The sequence below is a fragment of the Quercus robur genome, chromosome 9 (assembly GCF_932294415.1).
Source record: "Quercus robur chromosome 9, dhQueRobu3.1, whole genome shotgun sequence".
Classification (NCBI taxonomy): Eukaryota; Viridiplantae; Streptophyta; class Magnoliopsida; order Fagales; family Fagaceae; genus Quercus; species Quercus robur.
This window is the reverse complement of record NC_065542.1, coordinates 53,969,157-53,990,206: the sequence shown is the minus strand read 5'-3', so window position 1 is coordinate 53,990,206 and position 21,050 is coordinate 53,969,157. Positions and strand designations below refer to the sequence as shown.

The 21,050-nt window shown below is 35.2% G+C and overlaps 2 protein-coding genes and 1 long non-coding RNA gene across 8 annotated transcripts in view; 1 reads left to right on the top strand and 2 right to left on the bottom strand.

Annotated features, from left to right (window-relative positions):
• The window catches only part of LOC126699125 (membrane protein of ER body 1-like), a 68,050-nt gene extending 62,497 nt beyond the window's left edge, over window positions 1–5,553 (top strand). The window contains exon 18 of one of the 3 annotated variants that reach the window (XM_050396716.1): window positions 5,024–5,553. In XM_050396716.1, the coding sequence (XP_050252673.1) occupies window positions 5,024–5,488 (465 nt within the window). In that variant the 3' untranslated portion in view covers window positions 5,489–5,553. The remainder of the gene's footprint in view (window positions 1–5,023) is intronic. The other 2 variants (XM_050396715.1, XM_050396714.1) reach the window with 2 other exon arrangements.
• Window positions 1–21,050, bottom strand: part of LOC126699130 (ankyrin repeat-containing protein BDA1-like) — a 95,961-nt gene that overhangs the window by 23,166 nt on the left and 51,745 nt on the right. The window lies entirely within an intron of this gene.
• On the bottom strand, window positions 14,827–17,516 carry LOC126699132 (uncharacterized). The gene is made up of 3 exons (XR_007646690.1): window positions 17,246–17,516; window positions 15,264–15,407; window positions 14,827–15,142 (listed from the first exon to the last, which is right to left on the bottom strand). It is a non-coding gene; the product is annotated as an uncharacterized LOC126699132 (long non-coding RNA).

Here is a 21,050-nt window from a genome sequence, read left to right as displayed (position 1 = left end):
GTGTTAAAAAAACAAATGAACTTATATTTTATTATCTAAAACTCCTAATTCTTTTAAGAATAAATATTTTTGATCCCAAAACAAGCATCAAAATCTAACCCACGACTTTTTTGCCAAAATAATATAGTGGTTTGGTTCTTAAAAAATAGAAACCTGTTGCCAAAATACTCAAATTAATCTATACCCTCAACTTTTTCTTTGGCAAAATTTTTTCATAACATTCAGGTGGCTAGTTTTAAATGGTAAACATCAAAATGATGTATGTATGTATCCATATATATATGAGAAACAAATTTCAATTTGTCAATTTTGAAATATGTTGTAAAAAATATTGTATAATTAGCATTGCTCTAAAATCTTTGACATGTATTTATGGTTTTGATCATTGGATACCGGATAGCAATGGCTAGGACACTTGCTTCAGATCATTCACAACTCAAATTTCAGGTTAGTAAATGCTTGAGAAAAGGAGAGAGCTTGCCTCGGGCTGATTTGTAGATACGGCAACGTGCAACACAGTGTTGCCATCCTCATCCTTCCAGTTCAGTATTTTCCTCTTCCATAACATGGTATTTTTAGACTTGTTTTGTCGGAGCCATTCCACCAAGTGTTTAAAAGCCTCTAGCATTTTGCATTTTACCGCAACATGTAAAGCAGTCTCATTTCTAATCGTCACATCTTCAATAGAATCAGGACAGATTTTTAGAAATTCGACCAATAGATCAAGGAGATCCTCTGTTGCTGCTGCATCATGCAAAGGAGTCATACCCTCCCTTCCTTTGACACGAACAAGGTCCCCATCAACCTTTAGAAGCCAACGCACCAGCTGGGTTTTCCCATTCAGTAAAGCAACGTGAATGGGGCTAAGCCCATCTTGATTCAGCTTCCTGACAAATGAGGGCTTTAATCTTAGCATCTCCATGGCGAATGGGATATGCGTCTCCGTAGCAGATGCAACTTTGTGCAAAGGAGTTTCAACAAATGGTAGCTCATCAATGTGCGCCAAAAGTTTTACATCCTCCTTAATCAAGTCGTAAAAATCATTAATATCCCCCTCTAGAGCAGCCTGGTTCAACCTCTCAATTCTCGCAGCCTGGTTCAACTTCTCAACTCTCTCATCCTCCATTTTATAGAGAAGGCTGATATATTAAGGCCTAGGGTTTCCTTGGTATGAAAGAAGATAATGAAAATTTAATGGTTATATATAACGGCTAGTAGGAGTGAACAAAATGATGGGAGTGCTAATTACGTTCTTTGCTAGAGCTAGGGGTCTCTTTTTATAGAAGCTGCAAGACTGGAGATGAGGAGCAAATTATGTTCTTTGCAAGAGCTAGGGGTCTCTTTTTTTAGAAGCTGCAAGACTGGAGATTAAGGCAAAGGATTGGACATTTGAAGTCAAGGTATGCCAAGCATTAAAAAATGACTTAGCATCTTCCTTGAAAGTTATGCTTGATAATGGCTTTTAATAAAATACAATTCATGGTAGTGAAAATATTAGCAATTTCTTTATTTTCTTATATTTTCATTTTTCAAGGAGAAGAAATTTGTTGTGGACAAACAGTGGCAAAGCCAAGATTTTAGTTTAAAGGGGGCAAGGTTATGATAGAAAACAAAATTAATCTAAAAAATATTAGTCTATATTATTAAAATAAATAAACAACTATATAATATATAAATAAATAATAATCAATTCATATTAAATAAAAATCAATTGAAGAGATTAATCAATATATTTATCTACAATTCAAGAAATTAATCAATATACTCAAAATAAACTGTGAGATTAACTCAATATAAAAGTGTCAAAACTATAACAATAAAAAAAAAAAAGCAAGAAAGACAATTTACCCCTCCCTTTAAAACAATCTATAGATGATAAATTAATTGACCTTTTTAACATGTAGGCCAATTTAAAAGCCAAGTTACTAAACAAAAAAGGTTGATTGACTATTTTGTGAGTTTAACTGATCAAGTCCAATGATTAAAATAAATAGTTAAAACGTTTAGCAGTAGTAATAAACGTCAGGTACAACAAAACAGAAGTTTATCTACAAATATAACTGGATAGTAATTAATATAACCAATAAATATTTGGAAAATAACAAAATAACTAAAGGTATTTTTTGGGCGGACCAAGGGGGGCGACTACCCCCCTCGACCCCCCCTGGCTCTGCCCTTGTGGACAAAGGTCACTTAGTCTCTCCATTGAGAAGTTTTGGAGAATTTGATTTAAAAAAATAAAATAAAATAAGCAGAAAAGAGAAGTTTTGGAGAATTAGATTCTATGAGGTTCTTGAAAAATGAGAATGGAAGAGCTAAAGCTAAGCAAATGGCCTAACATAACCGGCATGAGGGAGAGAATATCAAGTACAATAAAAAGCTATGGTAAAACTAAGTCAATGTTTCTACCAAAAAAGAAAAAACTAAGTAAATATCATAGATTAAAAAATGACTAGATGGTATGCGTCAAGATTGAGAGCAAAAATTTGTCCATTGAAAATTCTTCTATATTACATAAAACTAGGAACTCCTGGCCATCATGCTTCGAATTTCGCAAACCTATAGGTATCTTTTAACACATTCTGGACTTGTTGTACAAACTTTATTTACATGTTTCATGCTAGCTGTATTATTTGATAACGATATGACACCATCTCATCCAAAAAAATAATAATAATTGATGGACCTGGCACAACTCACTCAAGCAACCTCCTTGTCCAGAAGAGGGGCTAGTGGACGAATAAACCATCCCATCAATCTCGTTTTATCTAACACAAGTGGTGTAAAACCTCTAATGCCCTATCATTTTGTTAGATACAATATCTGTACAACTTTCTTAAACTAACCAACATTTCTTCTCTCCTCCATTTTACTAGCAATTTTCATGACTGGTTGGTCCATTTTTTTGTATGTGTTTTTTCTTTTTTTGAGAAAGATATTTTTTGTATGTTAGGTAAATATAAAGAAGCTGTTTCGGTTAATTCAACTAATAAAGATTATTATGTCTCTCAAAAAAAATAAATTAATTAATTAAGATTATTATCGTTAAATAATAAAGTTGAATATGAATCTTGCCTATATTAACAAAAAAAATATATTATATGTATCTTTACTTGAAATAAAAGAATATTCATTATAGTAAAATCGTAAGCAAAAAATTATACATACAAGTTCAAACTCTTAAGAAAGTGCAGGGTTTTACGTCTCTTGGATCAACTAGCACATCAAGTATAGAAACCTAAGAATGATGAACATTAGTTAGGTCTTTGACTCTTTTCACGTGAAAAAGGTTTCTATACTTGATGCGTTAGTAGATCCAAGAGATAAAATCCTGCACTTTCAACCTAAATATAAGTTTATAATTATTCAGTTCTTAAACATGTACAGTTCTATAATTATCAAGAACTTTATAGCTCTACTGACACATTAATATTTATATTTTCAACAAAAATATTCAGAATTTAAATTCATTTTTTACCGATAGATTTTCAAGAAAGATATTTTCAATGTTCATTCCAGTTTGCCAATTGGAACAAAAATTTCCGTACCAAACAATATATATATACACACACACAAAAGACTTTCATAAAACTAGTAAACTTATCCAACCCAAACTCATAAAAAGTCCATGATCATACAATAAAAGCTCATTTAAGGAGCCCACAGGGTTATCTTTTTTTTTTTTTTCTTCTTCTTTTTCTTTTTTTTTAAATTTTATTTAGGGCAAGGATTTGCTACGAACAAAATAAATTATAGCAACTCTTACAAAAATACACACGTATTAATGCCTTAGATAAACACATGTCCAAGCTTATATTTAAAATATATTTTAAACATAGTACCTTAAAGCTCTCCCGGTACTTTAATCCAGAATTGATCACTGGAGTTTTTCTCATTGGTCACAATGTGAGTTTTTTTACTTCTTTACTTTTTGTCAAAACCTCTCTTTTTGCCCTTTGTTTTTATAACTTAATTTAAAGTCTCACAAATGCATCAATTCATACAGAATCATCATTTCATTATTTTTATTTTATGAACTTGCTTCTCCAAGAATTCATGCCATGAAATCCCATTGAACTCTGTATCAGATAGCTATATTCTATGAAGCATATTTTGCAAATCCAACCTGTAGGAACAAAAAAATAAAAAATAAATAAAGAAAGGGAGACAGATAGCAGATCAATGTATGCAATATCTCTTTATATACAATCAGTATTGCATAATGTATAAAGAGATATTGCATATATTGACTAGGCCAAAATTTATGTATAATGTATAATGTATAATTAAAGAAAGGTATATGATGTCACTAGGCCACGACTTTCAAATCAATTTACACTGATATAAACAGTTTGAAGATAAAATCAGTATAGCATTGCTGGACAGCTGAACATCATACTAGGACTCCTTCAAATCTTCTTCTTTCAAGCCACTACACTTAACCACTGCTATACCAGTCAAGATTCATCAGTAAATAGACATTGTATCATAATGTAGCTGTTTTGTTTCAGTCTTCCATTCCACCCAACTAGAACCCCTTCACCCTCTATGGAATTACAAATAGCAGAGACTAAGCTATGCTCCCTAAGTGCAATCAATTACTCATTAAATCAATCAAGTGACTATTTAAGATAAAGTTTCATCAAAATTAATTACCAATTTCAATTCTAAATTCATTATGTGGGAATATCTATTTTGTCAGATGGATCTAATCTAAATTCACTAGGTTGCAACATATTGCTATGCCATGCCATATATTGGTTATGTATTAGCCTAAACACAATAGTTGCAGTAATGTCTCTGAAAATACATGCAGATATTTCCAAATCTTGAAGTAAATTGAACTAGAGATAATTCAATAAATTATCAAATTAAAAATCATTAATTAGATTTTTTTTATAAAGGTTGTTCAGAATGACTTAAATTTAGACGATAATTTAAACTATGTTTTGTGGTATGGAACTTGTTTCTGTTAAAATAGCCTTAACATTACTGTTCTTGAACTAATACTATAAACTTACAGCTTCAAGAATTGAAGAATGATCAATCTACAGTGGTCTTGAACAAAACAGATGAACAAGTGGATCGGTATCAAGAATTGCTGGGACAGAAAAGGAATTTTGTTCTCCATGCCTCAGTCGCCATATTATCATTCCTTTTTTTTGGTTTGGTGCCTCCTGTGGTCTATGGCTTCTCATTTTATCAGAGTGACAACAGAAACCTTAAGCTCGCAGTAGCTGCAGCAGCTGGCCTTTTATGCATCACAGTACTTGCCATAGTGAAAGCTTACACCCAAAAGCCGTCCAAGTGGAGCATTTATATAACAACTATACTTTACTACCTTTCTATTGGGATCGGGGCCTCCGGCATTTCTTACTTGGCAGGTTACCTAGTCAGGAAACTCATTGAGAAACTAGGTTGGTTTGAGTCAAGTGTAGCTACCATTCAGCCCATGAGTTTTGAGAAACTTGCGTGGGAATCCTACTAATATCATGGGTTTTAAACATGAAGCTTGACTCTGTTATTGATGTTGCAGGGTTGCATTCATTGTCATTAGCAGTTAGTTTTTTTTTTTTTCCACCTTTGTTATTTTTTTTGAAGTTGTAGTCCTATATTATTATCATCAGTGCTGTTAAGTATGATCTGACTTCTGAGCAACTGGTGCCTATTGATGTCTTTGGATATGAAACATCGGCATTTCAGTGGTTTTGACTAATATTTTAAAGCCATAAATTTACTTTCTGAAGATCAAATTGTAACTGGGCACAAGGGTTACGTAAAGCATGTTGGCATGTTGCAATGTGCAACCATCAAGTGACAATTGCGAACATGTGACAACTATATTCTATCACAAATAGCAATGGAACTAAGCATTGCTAAGCAAGCCAAGGGTTTTTGAATGGTCAATGGCAAAAGCACAATAGAACAGAATCGCTTAGCTATATGAAATATCCATTTGAGCACATCTCGTGAGTTGCTAAGTACCGTGGAATACTCTGAAAGCGTCTCATTGCTACTTGTGACACTAATAACACCTACAATGTACACAAAATTGCTGGACATTCCGGGCAATAAGCACAAAATCTTTTTTTTTTTTTTTTTTTTTTTAAAGTAGATGGTACTCGAAGAAAATTTTCCCAAAACTCAACAATACACATTGCCACCCACAGTTACTTTCACCAAACACGGGCACAAACAAGTAAACAATTCTCCTGCCTATATACAGTACAAAAACACAGCGAAGCTATTAATATTTGAAACCTCCAGAGTCTCTCTAGCCCCTACTGATGTTAATTTGATCAACTGGTAGTGCAGAAACTAATATTAACATTGACTTAACAATCATTTCCTCTATAACAGAATAGAAATAAAGGAAGAAACTGATGTGTGAACACACAAGAAGAACAGAGAGAGAAATTGAGAGAAGAGATAAGAAACTTTCTCTAAATTCTGTATTGAATGAATCTGTACATACATCAAGCTTATATACATCTCTGAAATCAAATACCCAAAACAGAGAGCAACGGAATAACAGAAAGAATAACAGAAATGGGAGAAGGAGCTAATGGAGTTAGTTACAACACGTGCGGGAGTTAGTTACAATACGTGTGCCATAATCTGAGTTAAATAATCAACCAAGACTACATGCCGTTTAGCTGCTCTTCTAAGTAGGCTTGTAGCTTAGTTTATTTGTAGTGTCGTTTTACTCTTCCTTTCAGTCTTCTTATTCTCTGCTCCTTTCTTCTTTGTTGTCTGATATCCTCTACATTTTTTTCAGCAACCAGGCTGAGGCAAGAGCAAGAAAAAAAGAAAAGGAAACAAACAAAATGAGAATTGAAACAAAGCCAATACAGAATGAAATCAAGCAAACAAAAAAGCTAATTATTATTGAACTTTGTCTCCACAATTCTAACTATCACAGTCACTGTTTGATTGCGAAGAAAAGAAAAGAAACAGAGAAGAAATTAGCATTGGTGATAGTATGAACTCCAAGGTTGAATTATTAGAACAGGGCCAAGGACACATGTTCTTAGCAGAAGGAAACCCTGAGCCTAGCTGAAAAAAAAAAAATCAAGAAGATTGGGTGTAGCTCCTGTAGGACAGGCATATTGCCTAGCCCTACTTGTTCCCAATCATCTCCTCAATTCATCCTTGTAGTACCTACCAACTCCCTGAGTTATCCAATACACCAGTTCCAAGTTAGTTTGTAAACATGTAGTACAACCCATGCACAACTTACTTTGAAAGGATTGTTCGGGCAGGGTTTGTTAAGATTTCTGAAGCATCCAGATACATATATCACCAACCTGGAACTTAATGTCTATAAAAGAAAAACAACATCAACAAAAAATGTAAGAGTAACTAGTAACATGGCCCGAGTTTTCTTATTCACCTTGAATAGGTTTCTGCACAGCAACAGCTTCTCTGCTTTTCTAGTGATTTTCCCCGAGCTACTGAGTTCCTTTGGACAATGCCTGATCTTTTGTAAATTACACAACTCTGGCTCTGTCCCACTTGCTGAAACTTTCCCTCTCTAGGACTTGTATAATTTCCTCTCTCGTCAGCTTCTTCAGAATACAGAGTCTCCCCCTCACTGCTATACCCATGCAGCCATGCTGCATCTCTGAAACTTCTAATGGAGATGAACTAGACTGGACCTCACTTGAACGTCGATCTAAGTACCATCTAAATTTTATTTACAGGGTACTCGACTTCTAGAAAATCGATTACAATTTAAATTTTATTTACACAGTAATCGATATTTAGCGAGCCGAGTACCATGTAATTTTTTTTTTTCGCCGGTACTTGATTTCTGGGAGATAAAGTATCTTTAGCATATTATTCAATTTTTTTTACACGGTACTTTATTTCTAGAAAGCCAAGTACTGTATAAATTTTTTTTTTTGTTTTTTTATTTTTTTTTTTCAAATTTAATAAAAATAAGTACCTTGACATATTTTTCTGATATAATTTCAATAGAGAAATTATATGTCCACAACATTTTTACAATAAATTCTAAGTAAGAGGTTGTTACTAGTTGTTATTGTTAAGGCAAAAAAGTAATCTTAGTGTTAGGTTCAAATTTGAACCAATATTAACTAACCATCTATAATTTGTTGTAAAAATGTTGTGGATGTAGTACTTTTTGTTATTTGCCAAAAAAATTAATTAATGATGTTGTATCATTAACATATATATAAAAAAAAAAACAATAATAATAAAAACTATATAGAATAGGAAAACCACTAATTCAAGTTTTATGTATACAATGATGATGGAAAAACTGAAAGCGAAATAATAGCTGAAGTAAATTTTCACATTTACTTACCGTCATCAAGGCTGTGTTTGGTTCGCGTAAAATCATTTCCGGAAAATATTCTATTTTCCGGAAATGCTATTTTCCGGAAAGGAAAACGTTTTTATGTGTTTGGCTGTCACAAAATTCATTTTACGGAAAATTAATTTTGGTGTTTGGTTCATTTAATCATTTTACCAGAAAATACATCAAATCCGGCGAAACGCTCGTCCGACCAGCGTCCGACGAGCGGCGCTCGTCGATTCAAACGCGCGCTCGTCGATCGACGAGCGCGATCGACGAACGATCGTCGATCGACGATCGCGATCGACGAACGCGCTCGTCGATCGCGATTGACAAACGCGCTCGTCGATCGCGCTCGTCGATCTACGAGAGACGAGCGCGCTCGTCGATCGCGATCGTCGATCGACGAGAGACGAGCGCGCTCGTCGATCGCGATCGTCGATCGACGAGAGACGAGCGCGCTCGTCGATCGACGAGAGACGATCGCGCTCGTCGATCGCGCCGCTCGATCGACGATCGCGATCGTGCACCGCGCCGCTCGTCGGCGCGGTGCGATCGTCGAACGAGCGGCGCGATCGTCGATCGTGCCGCTTGTCGGCGCGATCGTCCCTCTCTCTCTCTGATCTGGGCTCTCTCTTCTCTCTCTCTCTCTCTCTCTTTTTCCGGAAGTGAAATGAAGTGAAAATGAAGGCAGAAATCATTTTCCGTGGTCAAAGGGAAAATTCGTGGTCAACCGGAAATGATTTTCCGGAAAATAACATTTTCCGTGACAGCCAAACACCGAATTTTCCGGAAAATCATTTCCGGAATTAGTTTGAAGTCAATTCAAACGCACCCCAAGTAAAATCAAGCTCTCCACTGAATTAGCTATGTAAGCCAACCAATTAGCATCTTTAATTGCAAGAATGTTCTGATTTAGACTCTCCGGATAAATTGAAACCACACCAATGTCATTCTTAATTAGAAGTTCACCCTTGTCAATGCAGCCATAGAACTTATGAACCCAATCTATTGATACAACACATTTCTAAGTCCAAGACTTAGCCACACTATAATCTTCCATCACCCATATGTTGTAATTAAAGCCAGTGATCCCTTGAAAACCACTAGTTGAAAAGAAAATAGAATTATTCCATATGAGTACCTACGAGGCCCCATTATCTTACGGAACCTCTCATCATTGAAATCAAAGGACAAAATACAATGAAAAAAGTAGTTAGTATGTGCTATAGTGTGCAGAACTCCATTACAAAATATGAAGGGTGACTTTAAAATCAATACATCCATACCCCGATTTTAAAACATTTCTCCACGAATCCGTACTCAATGTGTAAATCTCGCTCACACAAGCAGCCACAAGTCTCAGAATCTTGAAGTCATCGTTTTGAGAATCAAATACAAACCCAAAACCAACATAACTGTACTTGTCAGGACAGGGAGTAGCTAGTTTAAGCTTCTTCAACTTTCTAATGTTTGGTTCCACAAATATATATCACTACGATCTCTGCCATAACTAGCTAGGCAGTAAATGCCGTTAGAAAAGCCAACTATGCTGCACTTAGAAATCTGGGTCCGTTTGTATTTGTGGTCGTTATTTCTACAAACCCTGTACAGTTCTTTGGAAGATGAACTATTATTTTCCGTTACTTTAGGAGCATGTAACAGATAACCACAGTGATTGTTAGTGGATATTAATGATTTGGCTAAGGTTTGGTTGAGATTCAAGTGTTTGGTAATGAAGATGGGTGGGTGATGATGGAGTACCAAGATTTGGAAACGCACGTAAATCGGATTAATGATTTCACAATTTTCACTGTTAGCCCACCCAGGATTTCTTCCACCACATCATCTAGAACACACTGAACAACAGTGGCAGTGGATCTCTGCATTGCATGGTACCTATTATGTGATGAGGGCTCTTCTTTTATTAGTTGGGATAAAAAGTCTTAAGATTAATTACAGAAAGTCACCCTAAATTGAGTTCATAACTATCCTGAGTTCGGTCATGTCAAAAATGACTCCCTTGTCCTAGCTAGTGACTTACATTTTTGTAATTTCTCTCATGTAAAACGACTAGGTAATTTAGTCGCCCATTTTCTTGCCAGAAAGTCCAAGTTTGGTAATGAGTTTCAGGTTTGAATTGAATCCGTTCCTGACGATATAGCTCCTCTTGTATCTCGTGATACTTTGTAGTTTCTTTTCTTATTAATCTAATAGGCCCTTGGGTCTGGTTTCTCAAAAAAAAAAAAAAAAAAAAAAAAAAAACTTTTAGCATTGACCTTTTTTTTTTCTAGTAGACATGATGATTTCTTTTTTAAGTTAATAAATTTTGATATTTATAAAAGAAAAAAAAATTCTTTTTCCAAATCTACATAGTACATACAGTTCTAGCATGCATGTGTGCATGCCCCTCTATGTCCTTAAGCTCTTCAGCACATTTCCTCTTCGTTTCTAGTTCTTGCTTCATCTTTCTGATTTGTGATACTGCTAGCTTCAGCCTTCAAGTTCAATTCCTTATTCTTCAGAATGAGAAACCCTACATGCTTGGTGAAGACAAATAAGTATACAATAAGAAAATCTATAATAAAAATATGAAAAGCTACTCAATCTTTAGTTATATCAGATTAAGGTTATAGCCTAAGGCTATAACCAATTTTGTAGCTAAACTTTCCATATGAAACAATTGCAACTATAACCAATTTTGTAGCTAAACTTTCCATATGAAACAATTGCAACTACTTTTTGCGTGATTTTTGGACATTTCAAATATAATGATTTGGCATAGAGTTGATTAAATCTGTCATATTTTGCCATGTGACTATCATTTTAGCTAATGTCTTTATTTAACATAATTGGCCATCTTTTTAATTTATAATTTAATTGAACTATTTCTTGGCTCAAATACAAGTAAGATCAAAGTTCCAAAAGTTGGAATATTCACATGAGTAGTGTGGTTGGTTAAGTAGTGAACTTTCACATTAGATACTAATGAAAATAAATAGTGGTTAATATAATATAGTTGAACTCATACCTAATAGGTTTAGACTTTTTGATTAAGGGTCCGATTAGATGTAGCTTATTTTGCTGAAAATTGAATACACTGTAGCAAAATAATTTTTAAATGTATGAATAGTACTGTGGGACCCATTTTTAATATTTTTCTGAATAAAGTGGTTGTAGGTCCTATGAATAGTGCATGAATAGTGCACAGGTGGAAAAGTCAAAAATCACAGCTTAAAAAAAAAAATATATATATATATATATATATATATTATATTAACTACTCAATTAAAGTCTTCCAAATGTGGCTCTCCCCAACACCAACTTCCAACTAAATAGCTACATTGATCAATGTAATAAAAACAATTAAATTTAATATAATTATATATTTGGATTTAATAAGAGAACTTTTTTTTTTTGAGAAATTAAATTAGAGAAGTTAAAGGTACAGAACCTAAAGAACTACTTAAGTTTTATTCTTCTCATCTATATTTTCATATGTACTTGGATTAGCCTACTTATTTCACTTCAAAAAAAAAAAAAAAACCATGTAGGTACATATATCATCTACATACCCCATATTTGGGCCTCATACTAATCTTAATTTCTTGTTTTGTGATTGAATCATCTACCCCAACCTATCATTCCTTTCAGCCATGAATACTACTGGCAGTTAACTTTTTCTATTTTACATATGTTGGTTTTAGTTATTAACTATTTCCTCAATGCAGTGAACATTATAGCCTTGGCATTGGCAAACTTGATTGGTGGACTTTTTGTCATTGGTCATAATGTGAGTTTTTTTATTTGTGTATAACATTTTTTGTCAAAACTTCCATTTCAAGTCTCACAATTTATCAATTCATACAAGGTCTTTTCATTTTTGTCCCCAGAAACTTCTCCTTCAACTTGATCAATAAACAAAACAGTTGCAGTAATGCCTCTGATGATACATTCAGATATTCTCCAAATCTTGACATAAATTGTCTATATGGTTTAGGGCATTGATTCTTAGGCACTTCTTATTATACATCATACATACGCATCACTCATTTTACATTTTAAATGTGAACATCAATAAAAAAATATATATATATATATGGACATCATGTGTGAAATTGTGGATGTTGTATATACTGAAAGCTCGAAATGTGTGAAAACACTAGAGCTCGTTTAGACCCTCAATTCAAATTACGGCTTGGTTGTTTTAATACTAAGTGCGGAATAGTGTAAACGCAAGCAAACTACTCTAATTCATGTTTAAATCAACACAGCAGTAAAATAAAATAAACAAGAGTAGGGAAGAGAGATGCAAACACAGATAACACCGAGACATGTTATCGAAAAGGAAACCGAAGAACTCGGCGAAAAACCTCTTCGCCGCCCTCCAAGCGGAAATCGATCCACTAGAGAATTAGTTGGGATACATGGGTGAGCAAGAAACCCTCTAAGCCTAATCTACCCTCTGTACCTAAGCCCTCCAAGCTCCTACTTCAACAAGGCTTATCGGAACTGTGTCTTGTCTAGCTCTCCGGATCCCGCAACAAGCTCCATGTTGCATCTGCCATGTTTGGCTTCTTCCAATGTTTCCCAGCAGCACCAAAACCTCACTGGACACTCTTAAAAGGTGTGGTAAGTGTTTGGGCTATTGACCTCTCAATGGTATGGAAATGGAGAGGTAGGAGATGAGGAAAATCCACAAACAAAGGTATAGAGAATTGTTGGATTAACAATTTCTAACTCTCAAGTGTTTTAGCTAGGGTTTTCTCTCAGAAGCTCTCTTAAGCATTTGTGGGTAATATGGGTATAAATAGTGTAGGCACAGAAAGTGCGTATCAGAATGGACAGGTTGGCAGAACAGAATGTCTCACGGGTGTCTCGCGGGAAGGCCTTACCTGCGATATACTCACGAGACACAGTTGTCTCCACCTGGCTTGACTCTTCGCATTCCAGCATGTGCAAGGCACATGAGTTACTTTGTGGGATGCTAAGTCGCGAGCTACCTGCGAAAACACTTCATTCTTCAATAGCTTGAGTCTTCACACTCTCTCTCACTATCACACAACCCTTACAATAAATTCCCACAACAAATACAGGGTACAAAAGATTGAATAAAATTATAATCAAATTTGACACGGAATAAAAGCCAACACAATACAAATTTGTAAATCACAACTTTACATATACAGAGCGTACATTAACAAGTGCGACAGAACAATTACTGTGTTTTTTTAACTAAGTTATGCAATTAAAAAATACTTAATTAGATTTTTTTGTAAATATTGTACAACATGTCTTAGATTTAGCCAATAATTTGAAGTATGTTATGTGGTATGAAACTTGTTTCTATAAGTATATTTTTTAATCCTATTGATCTTGAACTAATTTTATAAAATTACAGCTGAAGGAATTGAGGAAGGATGAATCTAAAGTGACCTTGAAATCGAATGGAATAGAAGAACAAGTGGATCGATACCAAGAAGTGTTGGGGCAGAATAGCAATTTCATTGTGCATGCCTCAGTAGCCATATTATCATTCCTTGTTTTTGGCTTAGTGCCTCCTGTGGTCTATGGCTTCTCATTTTATGAGAGTGACAATAGGGAACTTAAGCTCGCAGCAGTTGCAGTAGCTTCTCTTTTATTCATCACACTACTTGCCATTGTGAAGACTTAATCCAAAAACCAACTGAGTGGTACAACTATATCACAAATATATTGTACTACTTGGCAATTGGACTTGGGGTCTCTGGCATTTCTTTCTTAGCAGGTTAGTTAAAAAACTCGTTGAGAAGCTAGGTTGGTTTGAGTCAAGTGTAGCTGCCACTCTCACTACAAGAAATTTGATTACTTTCAACAGCTAAAACCGTTGAAAATACTATTTTCGACAGTTAAAGTAACTGTCGAGAACCGCCATTAAAAACTATGTCGAAATTTTTTTTCTACGGCCTATGCAACCGTCGAAAAAAATGTTACACTTTTATCAATGGTTAATAAACGTCGAAGTATTATTAAAAGCCATTGAAACATAAACACATAAAGATGCTTATTACTTTTTCTACATACTCAACCGTCGATAAAGGGTATCTTGAAATAAATTTCAACGGTTTGTAAACGTTGAAATAAGTATTTTCTTTAAAATAAATAAATTTGGATGCACTTTTTACATTGATCAAAATTTAATAACCTAATTCAAAATATAATGTAAACACAATTGTGCAATTCCTAATTAAATTTGCAACAACCAATCAACTACTCTTTTAACACAATAAAAAAAAAAAAAAAAAATTACCAATACAATGGATAATCTCTGCTTATCCATTGTATCTATTCAAATGGTCTTCGCCTTTTCTCAAAAATAAATAAATAATTGATTACCCTAGGAAATCAAATATCTAACTATGATATGTGAATATTGAAGTATTTGCAACTCATTGGGTGGAAAGATTTGTTTACAGACTACACAACTCCCACTGTCAGTGTGTTGTTGCAATTTCAAGTTTACACTACTGGGAAATGGGAACCAACTTCATGAGCTCACCACCATGAAGCAAATATAAACACTAGAATTTTGCATAATAACAAAACAGTTAAGCGAATGTAGACATTATAAGATTTATTGAGAAAAGGGTGTAAGGAAGTATTCCTTTTACATTAAGGAGGTTTGATGAATAATAGTAACTTTGTTGCTTCTCACAACTGAATTAGGAAATATTTGTTAAAAATTTTTACATGGAGTCTGGTTGCTGGTCCCATGCTTAACATTGAGGTTGTTGGTTCTGACTCTTCAACTCATCTCCAGCTACAAGAAAGAATGCTATGTGCCTGAAAAACATAAAGATAGGCATAAAGTGTAATGAAATTTGAACTCAAAAAGAAAGAAAATTTAATATTACAAGATGTGAAATATATATGAGAGAAAGTTTTGAGTCAGAAAATTTTATACCTGAAAAATTCGTCATTCTGACTTTTGAGTCAGCATCAATATCCGTGGTGCCATCCAATGCTTGTTGCATGTGATGTAACCACCTCTCTGCAACTCGATGCGTGATAGGGAATGGTCGGTGGCGTGCAATCAAAGCAGGATGACCTGCCAAACATTTAAATCCAAACATTAAACTAGTACAAAAAAATTCAAATCTAAAAATCAATAACTTTTAGAAGGATGAAACCAATAGGTAAGTCTCTATCCTAAACTCTTGGATATCATTAGGAAGAAAAGGCAAAGACCATTTGAATAGATACAAAACATACTAACTGAATAAAAGCCTTCAAAGTATGGTATTGAGTGTAGATATTGGAAAATAAATCAAATGGTCAACAACTTTATCCAAAGTACAGAAATAATTCAAACCAAACCTTCATTTTGAAACATTTAATTCCATTAATTCATATCAACATGATCCATATCAACTCAGAATCTATTTTTAGCAAAATTAAACAACCACAATAAATGGGCAGGTTTATCCCATAACCAATTCCAATTTCCATCCACTACAAGATAATTTCTACTCTGTTTGGAGTTCATTCTACAAGCAGCCTTCTGTCCAGGAAGACCACCAGCCTCACAATGAAAATTATATAAGTCAATATACAGGTTTTTTTTTTTTTTTTTTTTGGTGTGTGTGTATAAGTCAATATACAGTTATAGGACAATTTTTTAATGCAGCCCTAAACATTCACTAGAAGAACCAAGTAGCCAGTTTCAAATGAAAGCAAAATCTAAGAAAAGATTTTATTTGGTGTCCATAGATTAGGGGACAAAAAAAAATCTGCATAGGACAAAACATCACCACATGTAGCTATGGAGCTCACTTTTCTGCAGCAACCAAATGCAGATTAAGATTAAATACACTAAAATTGCATTGATTTCTAATACACTTAATTTTTTCATGATACCCATTCAGATACTATCATTACAAATATACTGCTGGTTCCTCGGAAAACGCAATCATCTCAGGAGTAATTTAGTGTGGCACATCCAAACCAAACTAACAGAGAGCTTTGACATATAAATCTAAAAGAATGAAGCAACAAATTTCCCATGTCAAACAACTGCCTGTCATGCCACTCAATAATAGATAATTCAATATTATACCTAATATCAACCTATCCTCATCCATTCTCAACTCGTTTACAATACCGACTTTAAATCATGCCTGATAATAATTCACACAGCCAATCAAATCAAAAATCAAGGCCAAGCTTATAGCCTTAATCACAACAACAACGAAATGGACAAGTGAAGAATAGCCTAGTTGACTCATGTACTTTACCAACTTTAAACTCTGCCTACCGAGTTCTTGATAAACAATTCTAATTATGGACATTATATAGAGCGCTAATCCTGTAATCCAAGAAGAGTAAACATTGCATAGGAAGTGCTAATCCAAGAAAGCGTAAACATCAAGAATAAGTATACAAATCCATTTCAATAAAACCAGCCACTTCATTACTTAATCAAAAAAAAATAAAACAAGCCATTTCATTATTTGAAAACTTTGCAGTGTCAAATACATTCTTTGCTCGTCTTTCACATAGTCCTAATCATTGTCATAAGAGAGCAACCAATCATAAGCTTGGCAAGGCAATTCAAAACCCAACACCTCTTGCACATTAACCATATTGAATATATACAAAAGTCAACACAATGGGTCCACAGCAAGTATTCCCAAAAGCAAACCATATCCCCAAATCCTAACCTTAATTCAAACCAAATCCTTCAATAAAACCTTATGAAAGTTCGAATAATAATCACAATAAAAAATAGTATCAGTCCCATATTCATAATCCCACCCCCCCCCCCCCCCCAAAAAAAAAAAAAAAAAAAAAAAAAAACTACTGAACCAATACAAAACTAACTATTTACAACTACCATAATAAATAAATAACACTATTAAAAACAAAATACCCAAAATTTCAAAATACCAGAGAGATAGCTTTATGAAAAATCAACACGATCAATATTGCTTCAAGGGAACGAGTCATGAGGGAATGGGTAAATCCACAATAACCAGTGAATGAAGCATCTTAGAATCACACAAAATTACCCAAATCTATGAAATTGGCTTTGAAATTTCTAAGTTTTGTGTGAGAGAGATTTGAGCTACTAGAGAGAAAATGAGAAACTGTGAGAGCTATCTATCAAACTTTGATTTGTTCTGTAGCTTTATATAAATTCCGTGTTTCTAATTTTCAACACTGACAACCGTAGATAAAAGATGTGGTTTATCTTCTACATTCATCAAACCCGAGGATAAAACTTTTATTTAATATTTTTTAACACTTGTTTCAACAGTTGTGCCAACTGCAGAAATAAGTAAGTTAATTTCCTTATTTTGATCAACAGTTGAGTACAACTGTAGAGACTTAGGGGTTTTATTAACATTTTTTAGTAACCGTAAATAAAAAAATGTTGAAAAAACTCAAGTTTATTGTAGTGTTATTATGTCACGATATGGAGGAATTGTGAATGCAACAAAAACTTACCCATGTAGGCATGTACCATTATGATCATGCTGTGCTGTATAAAGAAAAAAAAATTGAATATTTTATTTTCTAAATCAAGTGTATTTTTTTATTTTTGGATAGAAGTGTAATTTCCTTTAATTATTTTCTAACACAACTTTACTTTTAGTATTTTTTTGGGTCAAAGAGTGACAGGTTCCCACTTCCCAGGGATAAGAGATATATGGATTATTTTAGATTTATTATTGGAGATATACTACCTTAAAGTCTTAAACAGAAGGCAGTGGCACATGGCCTAAATCTCACCTTGTCAGCCTAAGAGCATTCACAGCAGTGGAGTTAAAAATTTAGCTTTTTAACTCCACCAAAAGTTACTTTATCTATTTTACCTATAGACATGCTACAGCAGTGGATCTATTTTAACTTTCAACACAATAAAATAATATAAACATCACAGTAAAATAATATATCATCTACACTAAAATAATATATTATTTACAATAAAATAATATATCTTACCAAAAAAAAAAAATCTACAGCACCATCCACAACCACCTATACCATTAGCCCACCACCATCACCGGCCACAACCACCACGGCAACCACAACACAACATAGGAAAAAAAAAACAAAAAAAACAAAAGAAAACCACAACCACGGCGGTTGGGACGGCGGTAAACTGAGCGATGAGAGATGAGAGCTTTGGGAGCTTGAGAGTTACTGAGAGAGAGGACGGTGAGATAAAAGAAATGAAAAAAGTAACCAAAGCAATATTATTTTAATCTAGGGGTGAATAAACAATTAATTTTTTTTTTTTAGATGTCTGCTACAGTGCACATCTAAAGATAGATGTGCACTGTAGCAGTTCTGTAACGACCCAAAGAAAAGCGCTAACCACATCTGCGCTATACCTCAAAAGGACTAGTCACAATTGAGGCTCCTTGTAGTTGTTAATAAAGCTCAGATCTACCCAGTAAATACCCGATGTGGGACTCATCACACACCCACACACTTCACACAATCAATCAAATTGGGGCATCACAATCTCCCCCACTTAAATCCCTAACGTTCTCATTAGGGCCCACTTTGTGGGGTAGTGTCTCTGAGCCCACACGGGATTACCGGGCCGGCTCTGATACCATATGTAACGACCTAAGGAAAAGCGCTAGCCACATCTGCGCTATACCTCAAAAGAACTAGTCACAATTGAGACTCCTTGTAGTTGTTAATAAAACCCAGATCTACCCAGTAAATACCCGATGTGGGACTCATCACACACCCACACACATCACACAATCAATCAAATTGGAGTATCACAATCTCCCCCACTTAAATCCCTAACGTCCTCGTTAGGCCCCACTTTGTGGAGAAGTGTCTTTGAGCCCACACGGGATTACCGGGCCGGCTCTGATACCATATGTAACGACCCAAGGAAAAGCGCTAGCCACATCTGCGCTATACCTCAAAAGGACTAGTCACAATTGAGGCTCCTTGCAGTTGTTAATAAAACCCAGTTCAACCCAGTAAATACCTGATGTGGAACTCATCACACACCCCACACACATCACACAATCAATTAAATTGGGGCATCACAATCTTCATGAAAAAGAGTTGGTTCAATTGAGATCAGCCCATAAGGCCATGTTGGGTGTGAGTGGCACTAGCTCGTTTTCCTTCCACTGCCAGGAAGGAGAGGTAGTCGCTGCTCTGTGAGTCCAGCCTCACGCTGTGCCGTCTTCTTTAGAAGCAACGAGACCCAGAGCCTTCGCTCAAGTCTCAGAGCTCAATTCCTGGCTTGGAATGGGCGAGCCAGTAAAGAAGCCACAATCACTCCCAGCCAACTAGAACCAAGTCAATGTTCCAACACTTTCATGCCCCCACTTGAGTTAAAGGTTCACGCTAACAAAGTAGACCCTAACGAGAACGTTACGGATTTAAGTGGGGGAGATTGTGATGCCCCAATTTGATTGATTGTGTGATGTGTGTGGGGTGTGTGATGAGTCCCACATCGGGTATTTACTGGGTTGAACTGGGCTTTATTAACAACTACAAGGAGCCTCAATTGTGACTAGTCCTTTTGAGGTATAGCGCAGATGTGGCTAGCGCTTTTCCTTGGGTTGTTACTTATGGTATCAGAGCCGGCTCAGTAATCCCATGTGGGCTCAGAGACACTATCCCACAAAGTAGACCCTAACGAGGACGTTACGGATTTAAGTGGGGGAGATTGTGATGCCCCAATTTGATTGATTGTGTGATGTGTGGGTGTGTGATGAGTCCCACATCGGGTATTTACTGGGTTGAACTGGGCTTTATTAACAATTACATGGAGCCTTAATTGTGACTAGTCCTTTTGAGGTATAGCGCAGATGTGGCTAGCGCTTTTCCTTGCGTCGTTACATATGGTATCAGAGCCGTCCCGGTAATCCCATGTGGGCTCAGAGACACTACCCCACAAAGTGGGCCTTAACGAGGACGTTAGGGATTTAAGTGAGGGAGATTGTGATACCCCAATTTTGATTGATTGTGTGATGTGTGTGAGTGTGTGATGAGTCCCATATCGGGTATTTACTGGGTTGAACTGGGCTTTATTAATAACTACAAGAAACCTCAATTGTGACTAGTCCTTTTGAGGTATAGCGCAGATGTGGCTAGCGCTTTTCCTTGGGTCGTTACATATGGTATCAGAGCCAGCTCAGTAATCCCGTGTGGGCTCAGAGACACTACCCCACAAAGTGGGCCCTAACAAGGACGTTAGGGATTTAAGTGGGGGAGATTGTGATGCCCCAATTTAATTGATTGTGTGATGTGTGTGGGGTGTGTGATGAGTCCCACATCGGGTATTTATTGGGTTGAACTGGGCTTTATTAACAACTGCAAGGAGCCTCAAGTGTGACTAATCCTTTTGAGGTATAGCGCAGATGTGACTAGCGCTTTTCCTTGGGTCGTTACAAGTTTAGCTAAAATTTATACCTATGCCTCCACTGCTGCTCGGCCGTTTTTGGTATAACGGTAAGCTAAAATAGCAGTAATTGCTATTTAGTTTCGGGATCACCTTTCAACTTTCAATGCTTGCATAATTTTTTAAGGAGTCACATGAAAAACCCAAAAAAAAAAAGAAAAAAAGATTAACCTATTTAATTAATAAAATATTTTTATTCATTATTATTAAAATTTTAAATAAATAAATAAATAATAATAATAAAAAACCATATAGGTACATATATCATCTACATAACCCATATTTGGGCCTCATACTAATCTTAAC